The sequence below is a fragment of the Trichomycterus rosablanca genome, chromosome 3 (genome assembly GCF_030014385.1).
Source record: "Trichomycterus rosablanca isolate fTriRos1 chromosome 3, fTriRos1.hap1, whole genome shotgun sequence".
NCBI classification, from domain to species: domain Eukaryota; kingdom Metazoa; phylum Chordata; class Actinopteri; order Siluriformes; family Trichomycteridae; genus Trichomycterus; species Trichomycterus rosablanca.
In genome coordinates this window covers 21616693-21640383 of record NC_085990.1, presented here as the reverse complement: position 1 = coordinate 21640383, position 23691 = coordinate 21616693, and the positions used below count along the sequence as shown (strand labels likewise).

Here is a 23691-nt window from a genome sequence, read left to right as displayed (position 1 = left end):
CATATCACACAGTTCATCACTTTGAAAATGTCCAAATGTAATCAGATAAACTTAAAATATGAAAGAACAGCGCAATAGTGGTTTCACAGCCGCTACACTGTGACACGCCCACTTGTGACATCACGGTCCGCTGATTGGTTATGCAAATTAGACAATTACATCATTTAGCGACTTCTAGCGACTTTTAGGACAGCCAATAGCTACTTTCCTTACCTAGGAGTTGGCAACACTGCTTGGAATTCAGTAATAACCCATAATTTGCTTCAGCTGTGGTGTGTTTTATAAACAACACAGATATATGTTTAAGATAAGTTGCAACCATGATGAAAACGAGTGAGCTGTCATAAAAGCTGAAAAAGGAAAACATTGCACCAAAAGGGAATTTTTAAATGCTTGTATGTATCAATAAATATTAGTTCTCTGTTTACTGACAGTTCTTGTTGTTTATTTTCATTCAGTTCTTTACATGTCACAATAACCTTTTAAGGTGATGAAGGCTGAATATTTCCGATTGCAGCTGTAACTCAGTTCTGGATTTTGTCTATGTTCTCTGCAACATTAATTACATTGGGTCCTAAAACATGTACACATTTAAACATAACATTAAACTGCTAATTTGAATGAATGACATTAAATGTTCAAAATGGTGTGAACTAGAACCCCTTTTGATCTTAAAAAAGCCAGTGTTCTGTAGCACTGGGATTTAATGCACTAGCTCACTACTGCTCTTGAGCTTTGTAGTTCACATCTGTACCCACACAGAGACAATTGGCTTTGTCTGAGAATGGAAATGCTTAAAACATTCCTTGTTGCTGCTACAATTGAAATTTTGTTGATGGCAATGGCATGGATAACTTACACAATTGTTGATTGGAATATATGCATTTTGGAGCAACATTTGCTGAGGTCTAGAGATCTTCTTTAGGGAAGTTCCTAAATAATTAAGTTGTTAAATAGAAAAAATATTGTAACAGTACCACTGCCACAATGATTTAAAATCTTCTGCAGCCATCACATTTAGAATGACAATATATTTATAAAAACAATTATTTTGACTAGTTAAAATATATAAAAAATCTTGTCTCTGTACTGTTAAGTAAAGGAGGTCAAAAAGAATTACCAAATTATTGTTGTATGTTGTAATTTACTTTTTTTTTTACTATTATTAATGATTGGTCTAAATTTTAACTCATGGTGCCTAATGTTTCTTTTGCAGTAGCTGAGCTCATTTAGGTTCTAAACACTGATGAAGAAGCTAAAAAAATAAAACTGATAGAATATTTTATGGTAGTAAATGTAAAAAACAAATAATAACAGAACAAAACATATTTTTTCTTTTTCCAGGATCAGCACTGAGTCGCACTCTCCCAAGCTGCAAATCCGGAGCCACAGCTACCTGCGAGCGGTGAGTGAGGTGTCCATCAACCGCAGTTTGGACAGCCTGGACCCAGCAGGCCTGCTGTCCTCACCCAAATTCCGTTCACGTAATGAGAGCTACATGCGAGCCATGAGCACAATCAGCCAGGTTTGTCCTCCGCCCCTCTCACTTGGAGTTCGCTGTAAAATACTGAAGCCAGTTTTCTCTACATTTTGAACTTAGGCCTGATTAGATGCTTGTCAGAGAAAGCTGGTCCTAGATCAGTATTAAAATGCTTCATTCACCCAATATAATGTCTCCTCTCTATAAAAGAAGTGCAGAGGGAACTGAAAATAAAACCGGTTTGTAGGCAAGCAGCCAGTGCCAACATCATGTCACTGTTTTGGCTTAAAATTAGGTTCACTTCATATTCCAATGGATTAGACCAGTCCATCTGCTTACTTATGGTCTCTGATCATTTACTAAACACAATATAAAGGATGTAAAAACATAAATCTACATATTATCATTGGGACATTTGTAGTTCAGATATGATGGAGATTTATCCAAAATGTGTTGATGTTATTGTGGTAGGGCGGAGCGATGGAATTTTAGTTTCCAGGGTTTGAGAGAAGTTTGGAAGCTTCTGTGTGTGTCTCTGTGTGTGGGTGAGTGTATGTGTGTGGTCTATTGCTGTTTCCTGAAAATAATTTAATCATGACAGCAAAAAAAAGCTCAGTTTGCAATCCAGAACAGAAATCTTACTCAAAGGATACCTGGGTGTGTATGTGTGAGCATGTGGACAGTAAAGTAGCGTAATGTTAAGAATGACTTGTATTCATTATAAACTCATCACTCATAAGTAGGTGCTTATAAGGTGATGGAAGGTCAGGGGAATTTCAAAGGATTAAATCAGACAGGGCCTTACAAAGATCTTTTGATTTTTGTTGGATGATTTACTCCAATAAAAGTCCAGTTGCATTGTTTTTTCCTAGGTGTGTATGTGTGTATTTTAAACTGATGCCATTGATATATATATTGCCAATTGCGTATTTGCATTGAAATTTATTGCACTGCATTTATTTATTTCAGACAAAATGTTGGTAAATGGTCATGTGAATAAAAACACAATGTAACAGTTAAAATGACAAATTTGACATATTACCCAATTTAGAATTGTAGGTAATTTATGTTCAGCTCCGAGCACTGTGTTGTATCTTCTTGACTGCAAGCATATTAGGCTGATGTGGGTAAACACATAAATGTGGGCATATCTGTATGTTTACACAGTCATTTATGTGAATTAAAAATGATGGATAGTGATTTACCTACAGCTAAATAAAACTTTGTTAAGAAGTGTGTTTTATGTACAACCTTTTGAATATGAAGTCTCAAAACATTACTGAAATTACTGTAAAATATTTTATATTGATAATCCATTTTTAATAATGGCTCCAGTTCAGTTGGATAGAAAAACGAAAAGCTACAAATACTACTGAAAATTTTGGTACAAAATCTGCTAGCCTTTGTCAGTAAGATGATTTGTACCTTCCAACCTGATAATGACCCAAAACACACCTCAGAGTCAATTAGGGTATGGCTTCAAAAAATGAAGGTATGACCAATTTAAAGAAGCTTAAATAATTCTGCAAAGAACGTGCTTACATTACGTGGAATGTAAGGTCACAAGATGTAATACATATATACGGTGGATTCAGGAACTAGTCCTGAAACACTCCTTGACTTTTGGTGCACTTTGTGTTGTGGGTTTAATTTTAAATTAACAGAATTGCAAATTTTACCCATCACTCTTGATAACTCATAATTAGGGTCCTACTTACATTAGACTCACACATTTAGTAATAGAGTAAATGGAAGCTACAATACACAGCACAGCCTACTTTAACGGTTGAATGTTAACCTAAACCTTGAATGGTGCACGAATGAAAAATTTAAAATCACTAAACACAAACCTTACATTTTGAATTTTACACCAATTATTATACGTCAAAAGGCTCATTTCATGGTCCATGACATGAATAAGATAGGGACTTTTTCATAACAATTGGACAGTTTGGAAGTTACACTGCATTGTCAGGACAAAAATAAAGTCCAAAGAACTGTCAGTAAAACGCCAGAGTCAGATTGTGGCAAGGTGTAGATCAAGGCAAGAATACAAAACAATATTTTAAGGTTATAAGTGGCTTCAATCAATTTTAAATGGAAGAAGCTTGGCAGTGCTAGGGACAGGTGCACGGGTAAGAATTAAGAAAAGGATGAATGCAGCCAAATACAGTAACATCCTTTATTAAAAGTTCAAACTGGGGCAACAGTTCACCCAAAGCATACAGCCAAAACAACACTGGAATCTTTGAATGCCCTTAAGTGACCTAGCCAAAGACCAGACTAACAGCTTGTGCCACCCTTAGCAGTGACAACTGCAACCAGTGTTTGTGATCATTTGTAGTGAGTCTTTTACATTGCTGGAGAACAAAAGTATGTGGATACCTGACCATGCTTATGCTTTTTACAATAATTTTGTCCTACAAAACCTATTTCGGTTAAATAATAAACTTCATGAGCAGTGCTATTACTGTAGTCTTTTCTTCTCAATAGGTTTCTTAATGATGGCTTTGTTGGCCTCTTTGGTCCCTAAAAATAGAACAGATATAACAGCAACTTCTTGCTTAGTATCCCAAGTATGCTTCTTACCTAAGACACTTCCCTTATTGTAACTTATTACTGCTTATAAGTTCTCTCCACTAATTAAGAAGCATAAGAAAACAATAAAAAAAGTTAAGCTAAAGTGCAGCTTTTATTGTATTTTTTATTGGTTTTCAACTGTTTTTAATTGTATTTCAGTGTTTTTATATTATATTTGTGTTATTTTCAGTGTGTAAGTGTCAAAAACAACATCCCTATTTTACATTAGCCTAAAATATATGCTGTTCCACGGGACCATGGAACACATTAACAGATTTCCCATACATCCTTATGGGAAAAATACCTTGAAACTCAACTCCTTTTGACATTGAGTTTCAAGGTACCACTGTACAGTGGTGTTCAATCAATAGCAGTGATTTTAAAAAAGCGAATAAAGCACAAAATCATTATAATAACTTTTATTTCCATAAATGCAAATGCACTGAAAATACTACACTTTCAATTCTAAATCAAAACATTAACAAAATTTAGTCAGTTTGTGTCAATCCTTTACAGAAAATTAAGAAAAATGAATATTAGGCTGTTCAAAATAATAGCAGTGCCAGCATTTTTCTTTAAAAACTCAAAAAATGTATCTATAACATGAAAAAATGTTTGAGGTTTCACTTTACTTTAAATTACTGAACTAATATTTAGTGGCAGAACAATTGTTTCCGAGATCTGTGTTGCATGGAGTCAACCAACTTCTGGCACCTCTGAACAGGTATTCCAGTCCAGGATGATTACACTACATTCCACAGTTCTTCTGCAATTTTGGGTTTTGCCTCAAAAAAACACGTTTCAGATTTCAGCCCACAAGTTCTCTATGGGATTGAAGTCAGGAGATTGGGCTGGCCACTCTATTACCTCAATCTTGTTTGTCTGTAACCAAGATGTTTTGGGTCATTGTCATGTTGAAACACCCATTTTAAGGACATTTCTTCTTCAACATAGGGCAACATGATCTCCTCAAGTATTCTGATATATTTAAATTGATCCATGATCCCTCGTATGCGATAAATAGGCGTAACACCATGGTATGATAAACATCCCCATATCATCATTTTGTACCACCGTGCTTTACTGTCTTCACAGTGAACTTTGGCTTGAATTCAGTGCTTGGGGGTCGTCTGACATACTGTCTACGGCCACTAGACCCAAATAGAACAATTTTGCTTTCACCAGTCCACAAAACGTTGAGCCATTTCTCTTTGGACCAGTCAATGTGTTCCTTGGCAAATGTTAACCCATTCAGGAAACGTCTTTTTCTTAACAACGGGACTTTGCAAGGAGTTCTTGCTGGTAAATTGGCTTCACTTAATCATCTTCTGTACTCACTGGTAAATTTAGATGTTCCTTGATCTTTCTGGAGGTGATCATTGACTGAGTATTTGCTATTTTGGCTAATCTTCGATCCAATTGAACAGTAGTTCCACGCTTCCTTCCGTATCTTTCAGGTTTTGGTTGTCACTTCAAGGCATTTGAGATCATTTTAGCTGAGCAGGCTATAATTTGCTGCACTTCTCTGTATGTTTTTTCTCTCTACAATCAACTTTTTAATCAAAGTACGCTGTTCATCAGAACAATGTCTGGAACAACTCATTTTCCCCAGTATTTCAGAAGGAAATGCGCTATGACCAACCTGTGCAACATTTGCCACCATCCTACCTTAAATAAGGGCCAAAACTGACACCCGTTCTTCTGCAGAATGAATGACTTCACCAATTGAACTCCTCACTGCTATTATTTTGAACAACCCCCTTTCAATCAATGCTTAGATTACTCAGAATGAGTGGGATGCATGTCCTAATTGTTGGGTTTGTTTTGTTTTCATTACTCTACTACACTTTCAAGTCAATTTTTTGCTATGAAGAAATAGCATTTCTACTAAAAACAGTGATTTATCAGGTTAATGGTGTTGGACTGCTGGACTGCTATTATTTTTAACACTACTGTATGTCTAATGATATTTGGCTTGTGCTGTGCTTTTCTGTTAACATTTTTGTTGAAATTGTTAACTATAAAACTGTTTTGAACGAATAGTGTTTTTCAACCTATTTTTCTACAAAATTATTTTGACATTTGACAGTTATTATCTGAGTTTTTATAAAAGGTAAAAGGTAAGACTTGAAATGCATGACTCATGTTAATGCATGTAGTTAAGCACTGCTTACAGGTCTGGTGTCAGGGGCAATTAGGTGGCACATCAGTTAGATGTACAAGCCCACCACTGCTAAGATCTCAAGCTCTTCAGTTTCAAATCCCAGGCAGTGCTATTGACCTGATTGGGCATCCAAAACATGCACTGTTGGCTAAGCCTGACAGAGGGAGATTGACTATGTTACACTTCTGCTGTACAATTGCGTCTTCTAATGTCTGGTTTAGGCACCTGCACTAGTGAGAGATAATTTGCAGTGTACACAGCATGGCTCTCTGTGAGGAAAGATGATGCAGTTGGTGACTGCACACATTTCAATCTTGCACCAGGAGACCTGACTTGCAAATAACATTCAAATCTAAAAGGTGTTAATTGGGGTTGAGGTCAAGACTCAGCAGGTTACTGAGGTTTCTCTACACAGAACTCATAAAACCATGTGTTAATGATCTTAATGGGCACAGTCACACTGTTATAGGAAAGGGCCTTTCCCAAACTGTTGCTACAAATTTAGAAGCATATAATTCATTTTGTATAATTTATTTTATAAATCTGTTAGTGCTGAGTGTGACCAAAACAATTCAACTCAATAATTATGTTCACTTTAAAACTATGAAGACAATAAAACTCTTTTCTTCTCCATACAGGTGAGTGAGGTTGAAGTAAACGGACAGATTGAGGCAGTATGTGAGAGTGTGTTCAGCGAGATGGCTGTAGATGCATTGGACCTACCAGTTTCCGGTTGCTTTCGAATGCGCAGCCACAGTTACGTACGTGCCATTGAGAAGGGCTGTTCAGAGGACAATGAGCAGGAGAAGATAATAGTACCTCAGGCTGCTTCACCTCCACGCACCACGACTACAGTCAGAACAATACAGAGCAGCACAGGTAAGATCCGACTCTTATCATATTGAAGCCACTGTAATACTTCAGGATGGCATGGTGTGGGCCTGTGTTTGATTCCCCTGGCCAGGCAGCCAGGGTCATTTCTGTGTGGATTTTGCATGTTCTCCATGTTGTCCACGTGGGTTTCCTCTGTGTGGTCCAGTTTCCCACTACAAGTCCAGCTAGTAGTCAAGCTAACTGTAGCTACTTAAATTGCCCTATGTGCTGTTGTTACTACTCCAGTATGAAAAACTAGATTAAAAGAGCTGAGATGAAGGATTTAGGTCAACGTCTAACTAATGAGCTCCTCTCATAACTGTATAACCACAGAGCCCTGGAGAAATGTGAGTGTTCTATGTGTATTTAATGCTGTCATTACTGTACAGTAATTTAACACAACTCTTTCGATGGCACTTACTGACTAAATTCAGCATGTTGGGCAAAATACTTACAATTATTTATGACTAAATACTGAATACACTACATGTTTTTATTAATAAATACTGTTAACATTCATTAACAGAGAAACACGTTTATATGTTTTTAAATTTCACATGAAATCCTTTCATATGGACTTATGGATAGTTAATCTATGTGCAACTTGACTGATTATAAACTGGTGTTTACTTATTTCATTTACCAGGATTGTGCTGGGTCTGGCGCCACCCAGAAATACATGGTGTAAAGTGGAATACACAATAATCACAGAGCACCATACACTCACACACAGGAACAATTTAAAGTCAGTCCACTTCTGCATGTTTTGGGCATAAACCACATGGACCCACCAGTGGTCTAATGAGGGACAAGCCACAAATCTCTGGCAGGTTGTTGGGCTTTCAAGGTTGTTGGGCTACAGAAGACATGAAGGCTATGAAATTTGTGAATGACCAGCAGAAGAGTTAATGTGCCATGAAATAGTTTGAATTTAATAACTTTACTAAAGTGGTGCATACTTATTTTCTAGTTACTAGTTCTAAGTAATGTTTCTGCATAGGGTAACGCAATATCATGCACAGCATAGGACAAAATCATAATGCACTATACTGCTATAAAACCAACTCTTCTAATGTTTGAAGTGGTGTTTTTTCCACACTCATAGCTAACATATCAAAAATCAATTATAATAAATAGATTGTATGCTTTCAACTTTGTGAAAACAGTGTAAGAAAGGCTCTTTCCTGTTCCAGCATGAAAGTATGGTCCATGTAGACATACACTATATTGCTAAAAGTATTCACTTGTCTGCCTTCACACCCATATGAACTTGAGTGACATCCCATTTTTAATCTATAAGGTTTAATAAGATGTCGGCCCACCCTTTGCAGCTATAACAGCTTCAACTCCTCTGGGAAGGCTTTCCACAAGGTTTAGGAGTGTGTTTATGGGAATTTTTGACCATTCTTCCAGAAGCACATTTGTGAGGTCAGACACTGATGTTGGACGAGAAGGCCTGGCTTCTTCCACACCAAACTCGCTCATCCATGTCTTTATGGACCTTGCAAACCCAGACTTGTCCATCGGATTGCCAGACGGAGAAGCGTGATTCGTCACTCCAGAGAACATGTCTCCACTGCTCTGGAGTCCAGTGGCGGCATGCTTTACACCACTGCATCCGACGCTTTGCATTGCGCTTGGTGATGTAAGGCTTAGATGCAGCTGCTCGGCCATGGAAACCCATTCCATGAAGCTCTCTACACACTGTTCTTGAGATAATCTAAAGACCACATGAAGTTTGGAGGTCTGCAGCAATTGACTTTGCAGAAAGTTGTCGACCTCTGCATAGCATCCGCTGACCCCGCTCTGTCATTTTACATGGCCAACCACTTCGTGGCTGAGTTGCCATCGCTTCCATTTTATTGTAATACCACTGACAGTTGACTGTGGAATATTTAGTAGCGAGGAAATTTCCCACACATATACCTTCTTAGAGGAGTAGTTTTCTGAGCAGACCACTTCTCTCTGCAATCCCATCAATTACAGTATCTGTGTCCAGTGACATCAAAATGTCTCTCTCTGTGGCCATAAGCATTAAAGCCTCCAAATGATCCTGTGACGGCCTGCTCCTGAGCCTGTTTTTGATGAATTTCAGTGTTGAAAATGTGCGTTCACATGCCACCTGACTGACGGAAAGTGTGAGCAGAAACTTGTATGCCAGACCAAGAATATGGTAGGCATCTGTCAGCAAGTTAAATCTTCTCAGAACCTGGTAACAGCACAGTGGACAATTTTTGCAGGAGGAACAGCTCTTGTTAACAATTTCAGCATTCACTCCTTCAACTCCTTCTTCAACTTCCTCTACTGTTCTGGACTTGTATTCATCCAAAGAGGACAATTTCAACCTATCCCACTGAGCAGCCAAAGATTTTAGTTCACTTTGTAAGTTCTCAACAGTGGCTTGGTTGTTAAAAGGAAGTAAACACTTGCTGAGTCTCTGTAGGGCAAATTTAGGAAGAGGAGCAGAACTGACCTGTGAAAAGTTCCTGGGGTGTAGAAGGGATAGGTCAGCATAAAGAGTTCCATGAGTGAGAAATCTTCTCTGGATTGTTTCAACTACTGTGTCCATAATTGGATTATGCACAGTAACCTCATACTCTTTGTGTGGATCTCTCACTCTCTCATCACCAGCCATTTCTCCAGACATTTTCGTTCTCTTTCTTTCTCTCTTCTGTGGCAGTCCAGTCTCTGCTACCACTTCAGTCTCTTTGTCCTGCTCTTGTACTTTATCATTTGCCCACTGGACGAATCTGTCTGCAGCTGCTTTGACAGGCACAAAGTCTCTGGCCATACTCTGCAGGTTTTTCTGTGGGCTGACAGAATGTCCATCCCTTCTGTTTGCAGGTATTTTGACAATGGTGAGGTCTGCTCAAAAATCCTGAGGTAAATTTGAGCAGTTAATGTTGTTTCATACCTTAGCAAGGCCTCAGTAAATGATCTTGCTTTTACTCGAACTATAGTCTTCATACTGGCCTGATCTTGAATGGCAGACAATGTGAGAAGAATGTCAACATACAGACCCTTGTCAGGGTGTCCAAATGATCCATAGACCTTCTTAAGAGCATCGTGTTTAGCCCACCACCTGGTCTCTCCAATTGGAGAAAGGCGCTTATGTCTCTTATCCTGGCTTTCTTTTTCCCACACATTCATTCTTAGGAATGATTCACGAAAGAACACAGCAATGTCATTAAGAAGGGAAAACAGTGATCCCCCTGCAATGACTACTTGAGTGCTGTCAGCAAGAACCAAATTGAGTACATGAGCATAGCACCATACATGCACTTGTTCAGGAGACACGGAACACATTAAGGCAGAAAAACCTTTATATTGGCCTTGCATATTAGATGCACCATCGGTGGCATGTCCAATACAGTTGCTCATGTCCAACTTCAGCTTTTCAAGTACTTCACGAAGCAGACTGACAAAATACTGTCCAGTAGCTTCTTGGCACTTAACAACAGCAACAAGTCTTTCATTGACTGTGTCTGTGACATATCTCAGAATGACAGAACATTGGTCTTGAGAGGTGATGTCCTGTGTTGTGTCAATCTGAACAGAAAATATTCCAGCCTTTTGAACATAATTTGAAATGGATTCCTGGATAAGTTGCTGAACGGTTTCAATGACTTTATTGACAGTTGTTTTAGAAAGAAATGTAACCAGAGAACCTCTTCCCCTTCCTGACTCAGCACACTTCTTGCTTTTCTCAATACTGGCACTTAAATGTTCTTTCAGGCAAACATCATACTTTCCCAAGAGACAAACAAGCTCTAGAAAGTTACCATGATCAGCACTAGTGTCTTCTAGGTTATATGCTGCATCATTCTCCACCCTATAGCTAAGTCCCCGCTTGCCTATAAATTTTACTATATCCACTATGCGCTCCAGAATCTGCCGGTTTTTTCGTACTTGTTCTTTTTTAGCCATTAGCTGTCTGCCACTCAGCAAGCTTTGTATGTCTGATTTGGTAGCCTGAAGAAAATATGCTTCAGCACAATTTCCATGTAGGAAGCTTTTTTCATGCTCTTCTATGCGCTGATGTATATGTTTCCAATCTGTCATGCCAGTAATGAATGAGCTGTTGTCGGTGGACTTTCCAAATGCCATGCAAACAAAGCAATACAGCATATGCCTCTCCTGGCAGTAAGTAAGCCACTTTCTACTGGTGCCATCCTTGCACCAAAACACTTTTTTTACCAGTGGACAAATCGCATTTTGTTGAGGATGGTGCTTAAGAAACAACTTTAAATTATCTGGTGTGGGCCGAGTGTAGTAGTTTATCTCTTTTTCACTCCCTTCATTTACTGTGCTGTCATGTGTGTTGTCTTTCTCAGTCTCCCTGACTTGCTCTATTCTTGCACTTCTCTCTTGAGTCTCACTGACTGTCTCTTTGGTTGCCCTCTCCTCCTCTGCACTTCTCTCCTTAATCTCACCAGCTTTCTCCTCTGTTGCAGTTCTCTCTTTACTTTGCCTGACTAGCTTCTCTTCCAGTGAACTCTCCCTGACTGTGAGAGCTGATACCACTGAACTGTTCTCCCTCTCCTGGCTCTCATTCTCTTTAAGGTTAATTTGTGATTTATTGGGCTTAGCCTGAGTAAGATACAAAAAATTTTAGATGATTGATAGTTTTCATCTATCTTACCACTAAAGTTAATAACTCACTATAATAAAAATTTAAATAATAAAAAAACTAAAACTAATAACTAAGCAAAATTTTTAATTATGCAAATTTTTTATTGCAAGAACATGATTGCCAATAAAAACATTCATACATTTATGATAAAATTATTTAATCTAAATTATTTTTAGAAAGCCAGCCAATGCCTATATAGAGTTGTTAACAGCTAGCCATCTTTCAGCCAGTTATTTTAAAAAGTTTGTTCACATTAACTGGTAAGAGTAAGGATCTTTATCTGTTCATAACCCTGCTACTGAAAACAGGAGCTCATAATATGAACCATTTCTAGATGCAACACCAGAGGAGTAACTAGGAGCTCAGGGGCCCCAGTGCAAAAAACATGTTGGGCCCCCTCAACAAACTGCATATGTTGATAGCTGATCAGATTGAATTAAAAGTTTTCACTCAGAAGTTACACTTTAAATTTCTGCCTCTGGTATTTTTAATGCACAGTTTTAGTTATTTTAATTTTACGTAACGTAAATATTGTAATATAATAATAACGACCTGCCGAGTGCAGCCAATGCTATACTAAGAAAAAAGAATGTTGTTTTCTAACGTCTCACCTGTCGTGTAATGTGAATTACAAATATAGTGTCTGGCCCTTTAAGAATGTTAAGTGTACTATAGGGCGCAGGGAGCGAGTGTGTAGGGAAGATATCTGAAATTACACAGTGTCCGGCTGTGTTTATTTTGTTCTTTTATTCAGCGTTCTGCTTCAGGCACTTTTAAGGAACGCAAATTACCACAGAGACACACATTTACGTGGCACAAACAGCCCAATAAAAATATTTATTTCCAACACTTTCCTTTGGGATTAATAGTTCTATCCATCTATCACACACAATTACAAATTCTACAATATTTCTTAAAGGTTACAGTTTCCTAAATGGTTCTATTGGATTTCCACATCCTGTCGCATGAAACCGCAAGAAATAAAATCAGTCTTTAAACCTTTAACACTGGTAAATATGCTTTTTTCGCCCTTTAATTCACACGTGATTCACGTTTGTTTCAAATTAGCGCATTGCTCCGATGAGCGAAGAAATAAATCACATGTGTAAATACTTTAATATGTTAACAAAGGAAATTAACCATGTGAGCTCTGCACATAATCACTCTAAAAAAGGTCCTGAACTACTGCATTTTCCTTTCTGTATTATAGAGGACAAGATGAGGAGCAGACACTAATGGTACCATCTCAAATTATATCCTCCGCCCTATGTAGTGCACTATGTTGGACATGACCGTAGAACTTTCACAAAAATAGTCCTTAAAACAGCTGCTTTAAAGCCCCCGGTATCCAAGAGTAGCTTAGATAACTACTTATTCATCATTCAGTGCCTGTTAAAAGAAATGTTTTGTACTGTTGGGAAGTACACTAAGTAGGGCATAGGCGACATTTGAGATGGGCCCACAGTCTCTTATTAACCGGCGTTACTAACGAAGTAGAGGCTCTGAACTCTAACTACACCTTTTCTGCTCTTTGGCTATGCTGTACTACCTCTCTGCCAAACAGGTTGTCCAGTGTCTTGCACTTTTCTGCATCTGCTTGCAGCTTCTTCTTTTTTTTATCACGAGCTTTTTCTGCTCCTCCTTTTCGCTTTTTCGACCCTTTCTCCATCTCGCACTCATTCATGTATTTTTTGTACCGGTGCTTGTGATTACGGGTCATCTGGGGGGAGGGACATTTCTGTGATTGGCCAATGGACATGCAGCGAGGATACTGTGGTGGGCCAATGCACACTTCAGGATTATTATTCAGGAATATTTAAAACAGAATTTATTTTTGACTCTCTCAGCGGCTAACATACAGAGCGGCCCACCGGGAAAACTCCCAACCCTCCCGATGGCCAGTCCATCCCTGCCTGTAGCCATGGAAGTGATTGGAACACCTGAATTCAATGATTTGGATGGATTAGTGTATACTTTTGGCAATATAGTGTAGTTTGATGGGTTTGGAATGAAGGAAATACAGTTGCCTGCATTGTTCTGACTTTAACCCTCCCAAACACTTTTGGTGTAAATTGGAACATTGATCTCAAACCATAACTTCTTGTCCAACATCTGTCTAACCATTTAGTCAGGTATCCAACTAAATTGGAGAGTAACGCACTGATTCCCAATATTCCTCGTCTCTGTGCAGGCACCATTGATCAGCCAGCATAGGGCGTAATTGCAGCAGTTACAGGAAATTCCTTTCGGCATCCTACCCAAGGGATGAACTAATCGTTGTCCATATAGGTGCCCAGCCTGCCGGTAGCAGAGCTGAGATTCTAATTGATGTTTAAGATGTCAGCTCTGGTGTGCTAGCGTGTTTTACCACAGTGCCACCTAGGCGCCCCAATTTGAAATATTTTTTTTAAATTAATAAACAATTAAAAACTGAAATTTCTTATCTACTAAAGTTTTCAGATTTAAAATTTCATACCTTGTCAAGAGCTTTAGCATGCACTATCTGCATGTCTTCTTGGATACATGCCTACAAGCTTTGCACTCTTGGATGTGGGCAGGTTTTCTCATTCTCTCAAGCTTGATCAGATTAGATGGCAAGCATATTTGAACTGCTATTTTAAGGTCTCTCCAAAGATGCTCGATTGGATTTCTGCTGGGCCACTCAAGGACATTCAGAGACTTGCTTGAAGCCACTATAGCGTTGTTTATGCTGTGAAAACTGTCACCCCTGTTAGGCTCTGTGGCATCAGGGGAATGTACCATCTCTCCCTGACGCCACAGGCCTTACAGAGCAGAAACGAGCTATGCCTTTAATTACCTGGCCAGCTCGTTAGGGCGAAGTGGCTGCACCTGTGCCTTCCCTTATTTAAGGGATAGGTGCAGAGCTGTAGCCGTCGCATCTTCTGCTCTTGTTGGCTGATTCTTTTTTCTTTCTTTGAGTTTGTTTGACACTGCGGTGTCCTTTTATGTTTGTTGTTTTTTTATCTTTAGGTTGTGCCGCCGCACTGTGCCGCCGCCGCCGTGCCGCCGCCGCCGGGCCACCGCTAGTGGGCGCCACCAGGCCGCCGCCGCCGCCAAGCTGCCGCCATAGTGCCGCCGCTGTCGTGCCGCCGCCGCCGCCTGGTCGCCGCCTTCAGGTCGCCGTCGGGCCGCTGCCGCCGAGCCGTCGAGCCGCCGTGCCGCCGCCACCTAGAGACCCCATTATTGCGCCCAGAGGAACGTGACCCCCTCCCAGCTACCGCTGGTGACAGCGTCACGTTCCGCCCTCTGGAGCGCATGAGCAAATGGCCACTTCCCAGCCACCCTGGCTGGTGACAGCGCCTTTGCCTTTAACTTTTGAAACCCGCAAATCAATCACACCCGGTAGCTGGCATGGCTCTAGCCAGCATAAGTTGCTGGAAAGCGCCATGCCACGCAGCTATTGTCGGTGTTACCCCCCCTTCTTCGGCCAACAGCGCGAGGTGTTCCATCTCGCGAACCCACTCTTTGCTTCAATAGCGCCGGGAGCGAGTCTGCCACTAGCGCCGCTGTGGCAGGCTGTTAAAGCTCCCGGTCTCCTCGCGCTTCCCCTTTTCTTTTGTATGCTTTTTTTGTTCCTTTTCAGCCCCCGACGTCCGGCTGCCTTCGGGATTCCACGAAGTGTTTTTTGTTATTGTTATTCCTTTTATTTTATGTATATTATGTTTATGATTTAATAAATAAAACCCTTTTTAGTTAAACCTCCGCATCCTTGGGTCCTTCCTCCCCACCTCATAACAACCCCAGGTGATTTGGAGGAAGTTTTGGCTGTGTTCATCCGTCCCTAAATTCTTACCAATTTCACTGTCCCTGCCACTTGCTACGTCCCTGGACACCCATAGCATGATGCTGCCACTATGTTTAATGTTTTGAAGACATGGGATTAGCCAGGCGATGTGCAGTGTCTGTTTTTGCCAGACACAGTGTTTGGTGTTTTGCCCAAAGAGTTCAATTTTCATCTCATCAGATTGCATAATCTTGTGTATCATGTTGCCAGAGTTTTGTTTCATGCCATTTAGTCAACTCCTAGCAAACTGTCATATGCCTTTACAAGAGTGGCTTCTGGCTTCTTCAGTGCAACAGGTTTTACCATCTCTGCAAATGACCTTTGAAGCTTTTTTATTGTTTTTTTCTTACCTCCCTGACCAAGGCCTTTCTTGCCAAGATGCCAAATACCACCTGAATATTCAAGGTTGTGCCAAGCTTCTCACATTTTTTTAAATGATTGAGGCCAGTGTGTTCATGGAAACACTCAAAGCCTTTAATGTCACTTTATATTCATGCCCTGATCTATGCCTTGATGAAATTTAATCATAGAGATCCACAGGCATGGTCCTGACAATGCAGTGTAAATTGTGGACTCAGGTGTGTCTGTCCAATCATTTTAAGAACACATCTAAAAGACAATTAAAGCAAACCTAAACTAAAGACCTTAAAAAGATTTAAAAGAGGTTTAAAAAATAACTTCATTATTTTAAACGATTAAGTGAACATTGATGGGTAAAATGGCAATTATGTCAATTTATTTAGTTCTTTGACTTTTTCTTCAAAGCGTGTGCTCACACTTAACAAGCATATGTTACTCTAAGCTACAGATTGACATTGTGACAGTAAATCTAATACAATTTAAAATTCTGGGGTGATTCCTTTCAGGTATGAACATAATACATATTTGGTTTCATTGTAAATGTGTGTGTGTAAATGCTAAACAAACCAGGACTAAACTGTAACAGTGTATCATTTTCTTGGTTGGTCTGAACCAAGGGAACTGAGCTACAGGTAAAAAAACATCCTAAAAAAGAGTTACACACACATTGGGGGACATGACAATTAATATTAGTTAACTCATAATTTATGTTGAACCAACTTAAAATAAGATTATATTGCAAATAGATCTCTTCATCCTTTAAGGACACCTTAACAAACAAAAGTATTCAGACTTTATTTTCATAATCCACTATGGTAATGCAGCAATCTTGATTTGTCCGATGGAGGAAAGATAGTTTGGGGTACCACCTTATTGTCACAGTCTGGTCATGGCACAAGTGGTAGAAGAATACTCCAGTCTAGTGTGTTCCTCTGTGCATGCTAAAGCTTTATGTAGGAATCTGCCACTTGCTGTCTGATGGGAATGTGCTATTCTGCAGTCTTCCTTGGCCAGCATGGATTTTGTGCATGACTCAGGGGTACAGTACACCCTGAACAGGGCACCAGTTTATCACAGGGATTCATACACTCACCCATTTAATCAAGTCAAGTCAAGTCAACTTTATTTATATAGCGCTTTTTACAATAGACATTGTCTCAAAGCAACTTTACAAAATCCAGGACCAACAGATACAAAAAACCTCTGTTGAGCAAGCTGAGGGCGACTGTGGCAAGGAAAAACTCCCTGAAAATTACAGGAAGAAACCTTGAGAGGAACCAGACTCAGCAGGGCCCATCCTTCTTGGGTGGCCAGGAGGATACTTTAAATAAATACACGATTTACACAGAGCATACGAACACAGAATTAAATGATCTAAAAGTTATAACTGGTAATAAATAGATAAATAATAATAGAGTTGTTCTTCGCTGTAGTCTTCAATAATGTCTGTAGTGATTTCTTGTCATTCTTGGTGCAATTACTCCAGACCCGTCACATCCGGCAGGAGCAGCATCGTTGTCACGGCAGTCTCGACTTTAATCCTTAACCTCGGCGGGTAAACAGGTTTCCATCAGAACGCCTTTGGAGTAAAACAACAAAGAATGTAGTTAATAATGTACAATGCTAGTTGAGTAAAACAGTTTTACAGAGAGTTTTAGACTCCGGCAGCCCTAATTATTACAGCATAACTAAAAGGGAGAGCGAGCAGGTAACAAGGTCATGAAGGCTTTCACAGGACATCAGCGCCCACCTCTCCTACCCAAACCGGAGTGATCGGACAAGAGAGGCAGAACGACAGCAACCCAACATCCCTGATCACCACAAGTTTCTATGACCAAGAACCCCCAAGCTCTGCGCCTTTGTCTATACTAATCAAAAGCCTGAGAAAATAAATATGTTTTCAGTCTAGACTTAAACATTGAGACTGTGTCCGAATCCCGAATAGAGGCAGGAAGATTATTCCAGAGTTGTGGAGCTTTGTAAGAAAATGCTCTTCCACCAGCTGTGGTCTTTTTAATTTTAGGAACTATAAGTAACCCTGCATCTTGTGAACGAAGTGGACGTGCTGGGCTGTAGTGATTAATAAGTTCACTCAGATACTGTGGAGCCAGACCATGTAGCGCTTTATAGGTTAGTAAAAGTATTTTGTAATCAATGCGGAATTTAACTGGCAGCCAGTGTAGAGATGATAGAACAGGACTGATATGATCAAATTTTTTAGTTCTAGTTAGCACTCGAGCTGCTGCATTTTGAACTAACTGGAGTTTGTTTATGGATCTACCAGAGCATCCAGTTAGAAGAGCATTACAATAATCTAACCGAGAAGTTATAAACGCATGGATCAGTTTTTCAGCGTCATTAACAGATAGTATATTTCTTATTTTAGAGATATTACGCAAATGATAGAAAGCAACTCTAGTAATATTATTAATGTGTGTATCAAAGGAAAGATCTGAATCTATTGTGACACCCAAGTTTTTTACATCTGGGCTGGGAGTAACAGAGAAAGTGTTTAGGTTTAGCACCAGGTTAGACAACTTGTCTCTTGCAGCTTTAGAGCCAACAAGTAAAACCTCAGTTTTATCTGAATTAAGTAAAAGAAAATTACACGACATCCAGTTTTTTATGTCGTTTACACAATCTTCTATCTTACTGATTGTGTCAGTATCATTTGGTTTGGCTGATATATACAGCTGTGTGTCATCTGCATAGCAGTGAAATTTTATGCCATGTTTATGAATAATTTCACCTAGTGGAAGCATATAGAGTGTAAATAATAGCGGTCCAAGTACCGACCCCTGTGGAACACCACACTTTACTTTTGTAGTTTCCGAGCATTTATTATTTACATAAACAAATTGCGAGCGGTCAGTCAGATATGATTGAAACCAAGAGAGTGCGAGTCCTTTAACACCTACTGTATTTTCTAGCCTCTCCAGTAAAATGTTATGATCGACCGTATCAAACGCTGCGCTAAGATCTAATAGAACAAGAAAAGAGACACATCCATTATCAGAAGACATTAACAACTCGTTAACTACTCTAATTAATGCGGTTTCGGTACTATGATTGGGTCTAAATCCTGATTGAAATTTTTCATGAATACAATTTTCATTCAAATAAGAGCATAACTGTTTGGAAACGACTTTTTCTAATATTTTAGAGACAAAAGGAAGGTTTAAAATTGGCCTATAATTAGCTAGTACATGTGGATCAAGATTAGGTTTTTTAATCAGGGGTTTAATAACGGCACTTTTAAACAATTTAGGTACGTACCCAAGGCTAAGGGATGCATTGATTAATGTAAGCAGGGGCTCTAGAATAGCTGGGAGTAAATCTTTAAGTAAACGAGTTGGAACAGGATCGAGTATACACGATGATGACTTAGATGATTTAATCAACACAGTTCATTTTGGGAGATTGGATTAAAGGAATTTAGTTGGATTAACTCGTTACTATTATCACCAATGCTGCTCGGAGTGAGTCCATACTTAACATTGGCAAGTGACACACTTTGACTCTGAAGTCGTATTTTTTCTATCTTGTCATTAAAGAATTAAAAAAAATAATCGCTGGTACAGTCAGGCGGTATATTAGATTCAGTTTCATTTACGTTTTTAGTTAATTTGGACACTGTCTCGAAAAGGAATCTGGGATTGTTTTTATTTTTCTCTATAGGAGCAAGTTTTTTCTCCCTAATCAGTTTAGTTTTGAGTGGGGCTACGTTATCTAAGGTTGTGCGCAGTACGGTCTCTAGGTTTTGAGTTGCCTGATCTAGTTCTTTAGGTTCTGATTCTGGTATATTTGGTAATTCTGGTAGGCAGTTTATGAACGCTGCTGCAGTTGCAGATGTAATAGTGCGCTTACATTTAAAACGATGTGGTTGCTGTATATTATTGGACAGGGACACTTCATATATTAGTAGGGAGTGATCAGAAATTAAGTCATTCTGTGGTACAATTTCCAGGTTGTCTATGTTTATACCATAAGTAAGTATTAAATATAAGGTATGTTTACAGCGGTGAGTGGGTCCTGTTACATTTTGGGTGATGCCTAAGGACTCTAAAATAGAATCAAACGCAATTTTGAGTGGATTACACTTATCCTCATAATGAATATTAAAGTCACCAACAATTAAAGCTTTCTTAGTTGATAAGACTAGTCTAGAAAGAAAATCGGCAAATTCGTTAGGAAATTCTGAGTAAGGACCAGGAGGTCGATAAACAGTAACCAGTTTAAACATACTAGTTTTATCAGATGAACATTTATTGGTTATGTCAGAGATAAGAACTTCAAACGAGTTTGTTATGGGAGATGATTTTACATTAAGACCTATGTCTTTATCATAAATTGTGGCTATTCCTCCACCACGACCGCTAAGACGTGGCTTATGTTCATAACTGTAACCCGGAGGAGATGCTTCATTTAAACTTAGATACTCATCAGGTCTAGCCCAGGTCTCAGTTAAACAAAGTGCACTAAGACTATTATCTGTAATTATTTCATTTACAATTACTGTTTTGCATGCAAGTGACCTGATGTTTAGAAGTCCTAACTTTAGTTTAGCCTTACTAGGGTTTTCATGATGCTCATTTAGATTAATTTTAATTAAGTTATTATGACATACTTTTTGATTTTGTTTTGGCTTACACCTGCCACGGTAAACAGACACAGTCTCAATGGTTTGTGACCTAAGGATTCCGGGTGACGTCCGATGGCGACTCGCAGACAGTTGGTTAGGCCTGTTTGTCTGCTGCCTGGTCTTGGCTCTGGATAGTCATTTAACACTATCTGCCGCTACACTAACGCGGTGGTAAAGCCTGTCTCACCTATGCTGCAAGAAATGCGAGCAGCACCCTCCCACGTGGGGTGGACACCATCCCGCTTCAAAAGACCAGGCCTTCCCTCAAAGGTGGACCAGTTATCTACAAAATCAATGCAGTTTTCTGAGCACCATTTAGACATCCAGCGGTTCAGCGACAACAACCTGCTGTAGGTTTCGCCACTGGGTCGAATCGGTAAGGGGCCAGAGCACACTACTGCCTCAGACATCGACCTAGCTAACTCACACACCTCTTTAACATTACTCTTAGTAACCTCAGACTGCCGTAAACGAACATCATTAGTGCCGCCGTGGATAACAATCTTCGAAAATCTACGATTAGCATTAGCCAGCACTTTCAGATTTGCTCTGATGTCAGGCGCCCTGGCCCCCGGAATACAAGTGACTGTGGTTGCTGGTGTCTCTATGGGGGTTGCAATACGCACGTGTCGGAGCTGAGAATCTCCTATAACCAGAGCACTTACATTAACAGGCTTCTCAGCGGGTGGGTCACTGAGTGGGGAAAACCTGTTGGACACGTGCAACTGAGATGGTCGGTGCTTTGCCCTATGACTATGTCGCCGAGATGTCACCCAGTCGCCCCGCTGTGAGGACTCTAATGCCGGAGTCTGGGGTTCTGTACCTGAACTGCTGGCATTCGGGACTGCTACAGCTGAATCTAAGCCCTCACTAGTAGTAGTCTGTTCTAAAGCCCGAATGCGCCCTTCTAACACTGAGATCTTCTCCGTCAGACTAACAACTACATTTATCACATATAAAGTTATCACTAAACATGGAGAAGGAATAACTGAACATGTTGCACTCGGAACATGGATATAAAGCTCCTGCTGGGGCCATAATAACAGTACTTAGCTTTAGAAGATGAGTTGATGTTTATGTTGGTTTCACCGGCGCTTCTGCTGGTAGTCACAGAAAACCGGCTTTAATTCCGGACGAAACAGGCGATGATGAGCTGGAATACAAAAGCCAACAACCAAACAACACAAACGCGCTTCGTTCGGATAAAACGGCTGTAATTCTAAAGGAAAACGGTGTTTATGCGCTCATGTACAAAACAAATAAACAAAACGCGGTTCCTACAGACAAAACGGTTTTAACTCCCCACAAAACAAAGATGTTTAAGCGCTGAACTACAAAAACAAACAAACACAAACGCGCTTTGTTTCCGACAAAACCGGCTGTAATTCTAAAGGAAAACGGTGTTTATGTGCTGGTGTACAAAACGAATAAACAGAACGCGGTTCCTACGAACAGAAAACGACTTTAACTCTCCACAAAGTAAATATGTTTAAGCACTAAAATACAAAAACAAACAAACACAAACGTGCTTCGTGCGGACAGAAAGCGGTTTTAATTCTGGATGAATAATATGTTTATGCGCTGAATTACAAAACAAACTAAAACCGGCTTCGTTCGGATGCCGGTAGCAGAAGTTTTCACAAGCAGGGATTTACGTTAGTAAACAAGCGTAGACACAAGCGCTTTTTTACGATAGACAAAATAACAGTCTATATCAACTACGCGCGAAAGATTAACGTTTAAAGCATACGTATATAAAAAGTTATTTAGCTAATGGCTACAAACAAACAAACAACTAGGCTACAGTCTCAACGTGCGTCTCAACTCTCTTACACCCAGGGACAATTTAGCACAGCCGAGTTACCTTTTACCTTTTTTTGTGGAAGTGGTACAAAATCCACACAAATATGGAGAAACGTTTGGCACACACACACACACACACACACACACACACACACACAGGGAAGAATCCTATTTAAAGCACCCTTAAACAGACGCATTAGCACTGCAGTGCCAATTGCGTTCTTAAACCACAAGGCCACGCCAGTGAGCCAAGCTAAATGTTTATGCCTTCTTGATCATTCCCATTGAAAAACACAATCCACTGCAGTTAAAAATAAGACGTTTTGTTCATATTTACTTTTATAAAATATAATATTTACATATTTACTATTCTAATTCCTAACACAAGAGGAATCATTTTAATAATTAATCAATAATCAATAATTTCCCTCGGGATAAATAATGTATGTATGTATGTATGTATGTATGTATGTATGTACAGTATGTACAGTGTATCACAAAAGTGAGTACACCCCTCACATTTCTGCAAATATTTCATTATATCTTTTCATGGGACAACACTATAGACATAAAACTTGGATATAACTTAGAGTAGTCAGTGTACAGCTTGTATAGCAGTGTAGATTTACTGTCTTCTGAAAATAACTCAACACACAGCCATTAATGTCTAAATAGCTGGCAACATAAGTGAGTACACCCCACAGTGAACATGTCCAAATTGTGCCCAAATGTGTCGTTGTCCCTCCCTGGTGGCATGTGTCAAGGTCCCAGGTGTAAATGGGGAGCAGGGCTGTTAAATTTGGTGTTTTGGGTACAATTCTCTCATACTGGCCACTGGATATTCAACATGGCACCTCATGGCAAAGAACTCTCTGAGGATGTGAGAAATAGAATTGTTGCTCTCCACAAAGATGGCCTGAGCTATAAGAAGATTGCTAACACCCTGAAACTGAGCTACAGCATGGTGGCCAAGGTCATACAGCGGTTTTCCAGGACAGGTTCCACTCGGAACAGGCTTCGCCAGGGTCGACCAAAGAAGTTGAGTCCACGTGTTTGGCGTCATATCCAGAGGTTGGCTTTAAAAAATAGACACATGAGTGCTGCCAGCATTGCTGCAGAGGTTGAAGACATGGGAGGTCAGCCTGTCAGTGCTCAGACCATACACCACACACTGCATCAACTCGGTCTGCATGGTCGTCATCCCAGAAGGAAGCTGACGCACAAGAAATCCAGCAAACATCATGGTCTTGGGCTGCATGAGTGTTGCTGGCACTGGGGAGCTGCAGTTCATTGAGGGAAACATGAATTCCAACATGTACTGTGACATTCTGAAACAGAGCATGATCCCCTC

At 39.7% G+C, this 23691-nt stretch overlaps 1 protein-coding gene across 1 annotated transcript in view; it reads left to right on the top strand.

Moving 5' to 3' along the window:
- dlgap1b (discs, large (Drosophila) homolog-associated protein 1b) overlaps positions 1–23691 on the top strand; it is a 209656-nt gene that overhangs the window by 89792 nt on the left and 96173 nt on the right. Inside the window, exons 5-6 of the mRNA XM_062991045.1 lie at positions 1345–1525; positions 6863–7103. Of these exons, the coding sequence (XP_062847115.1) occupies positions 1345–1525; positions 6863–7103 (422 nt within the window). The remainder of the gene's footprint in view (positions 1–1344; positions 1526–6862; positions 7104–23691) is intronic.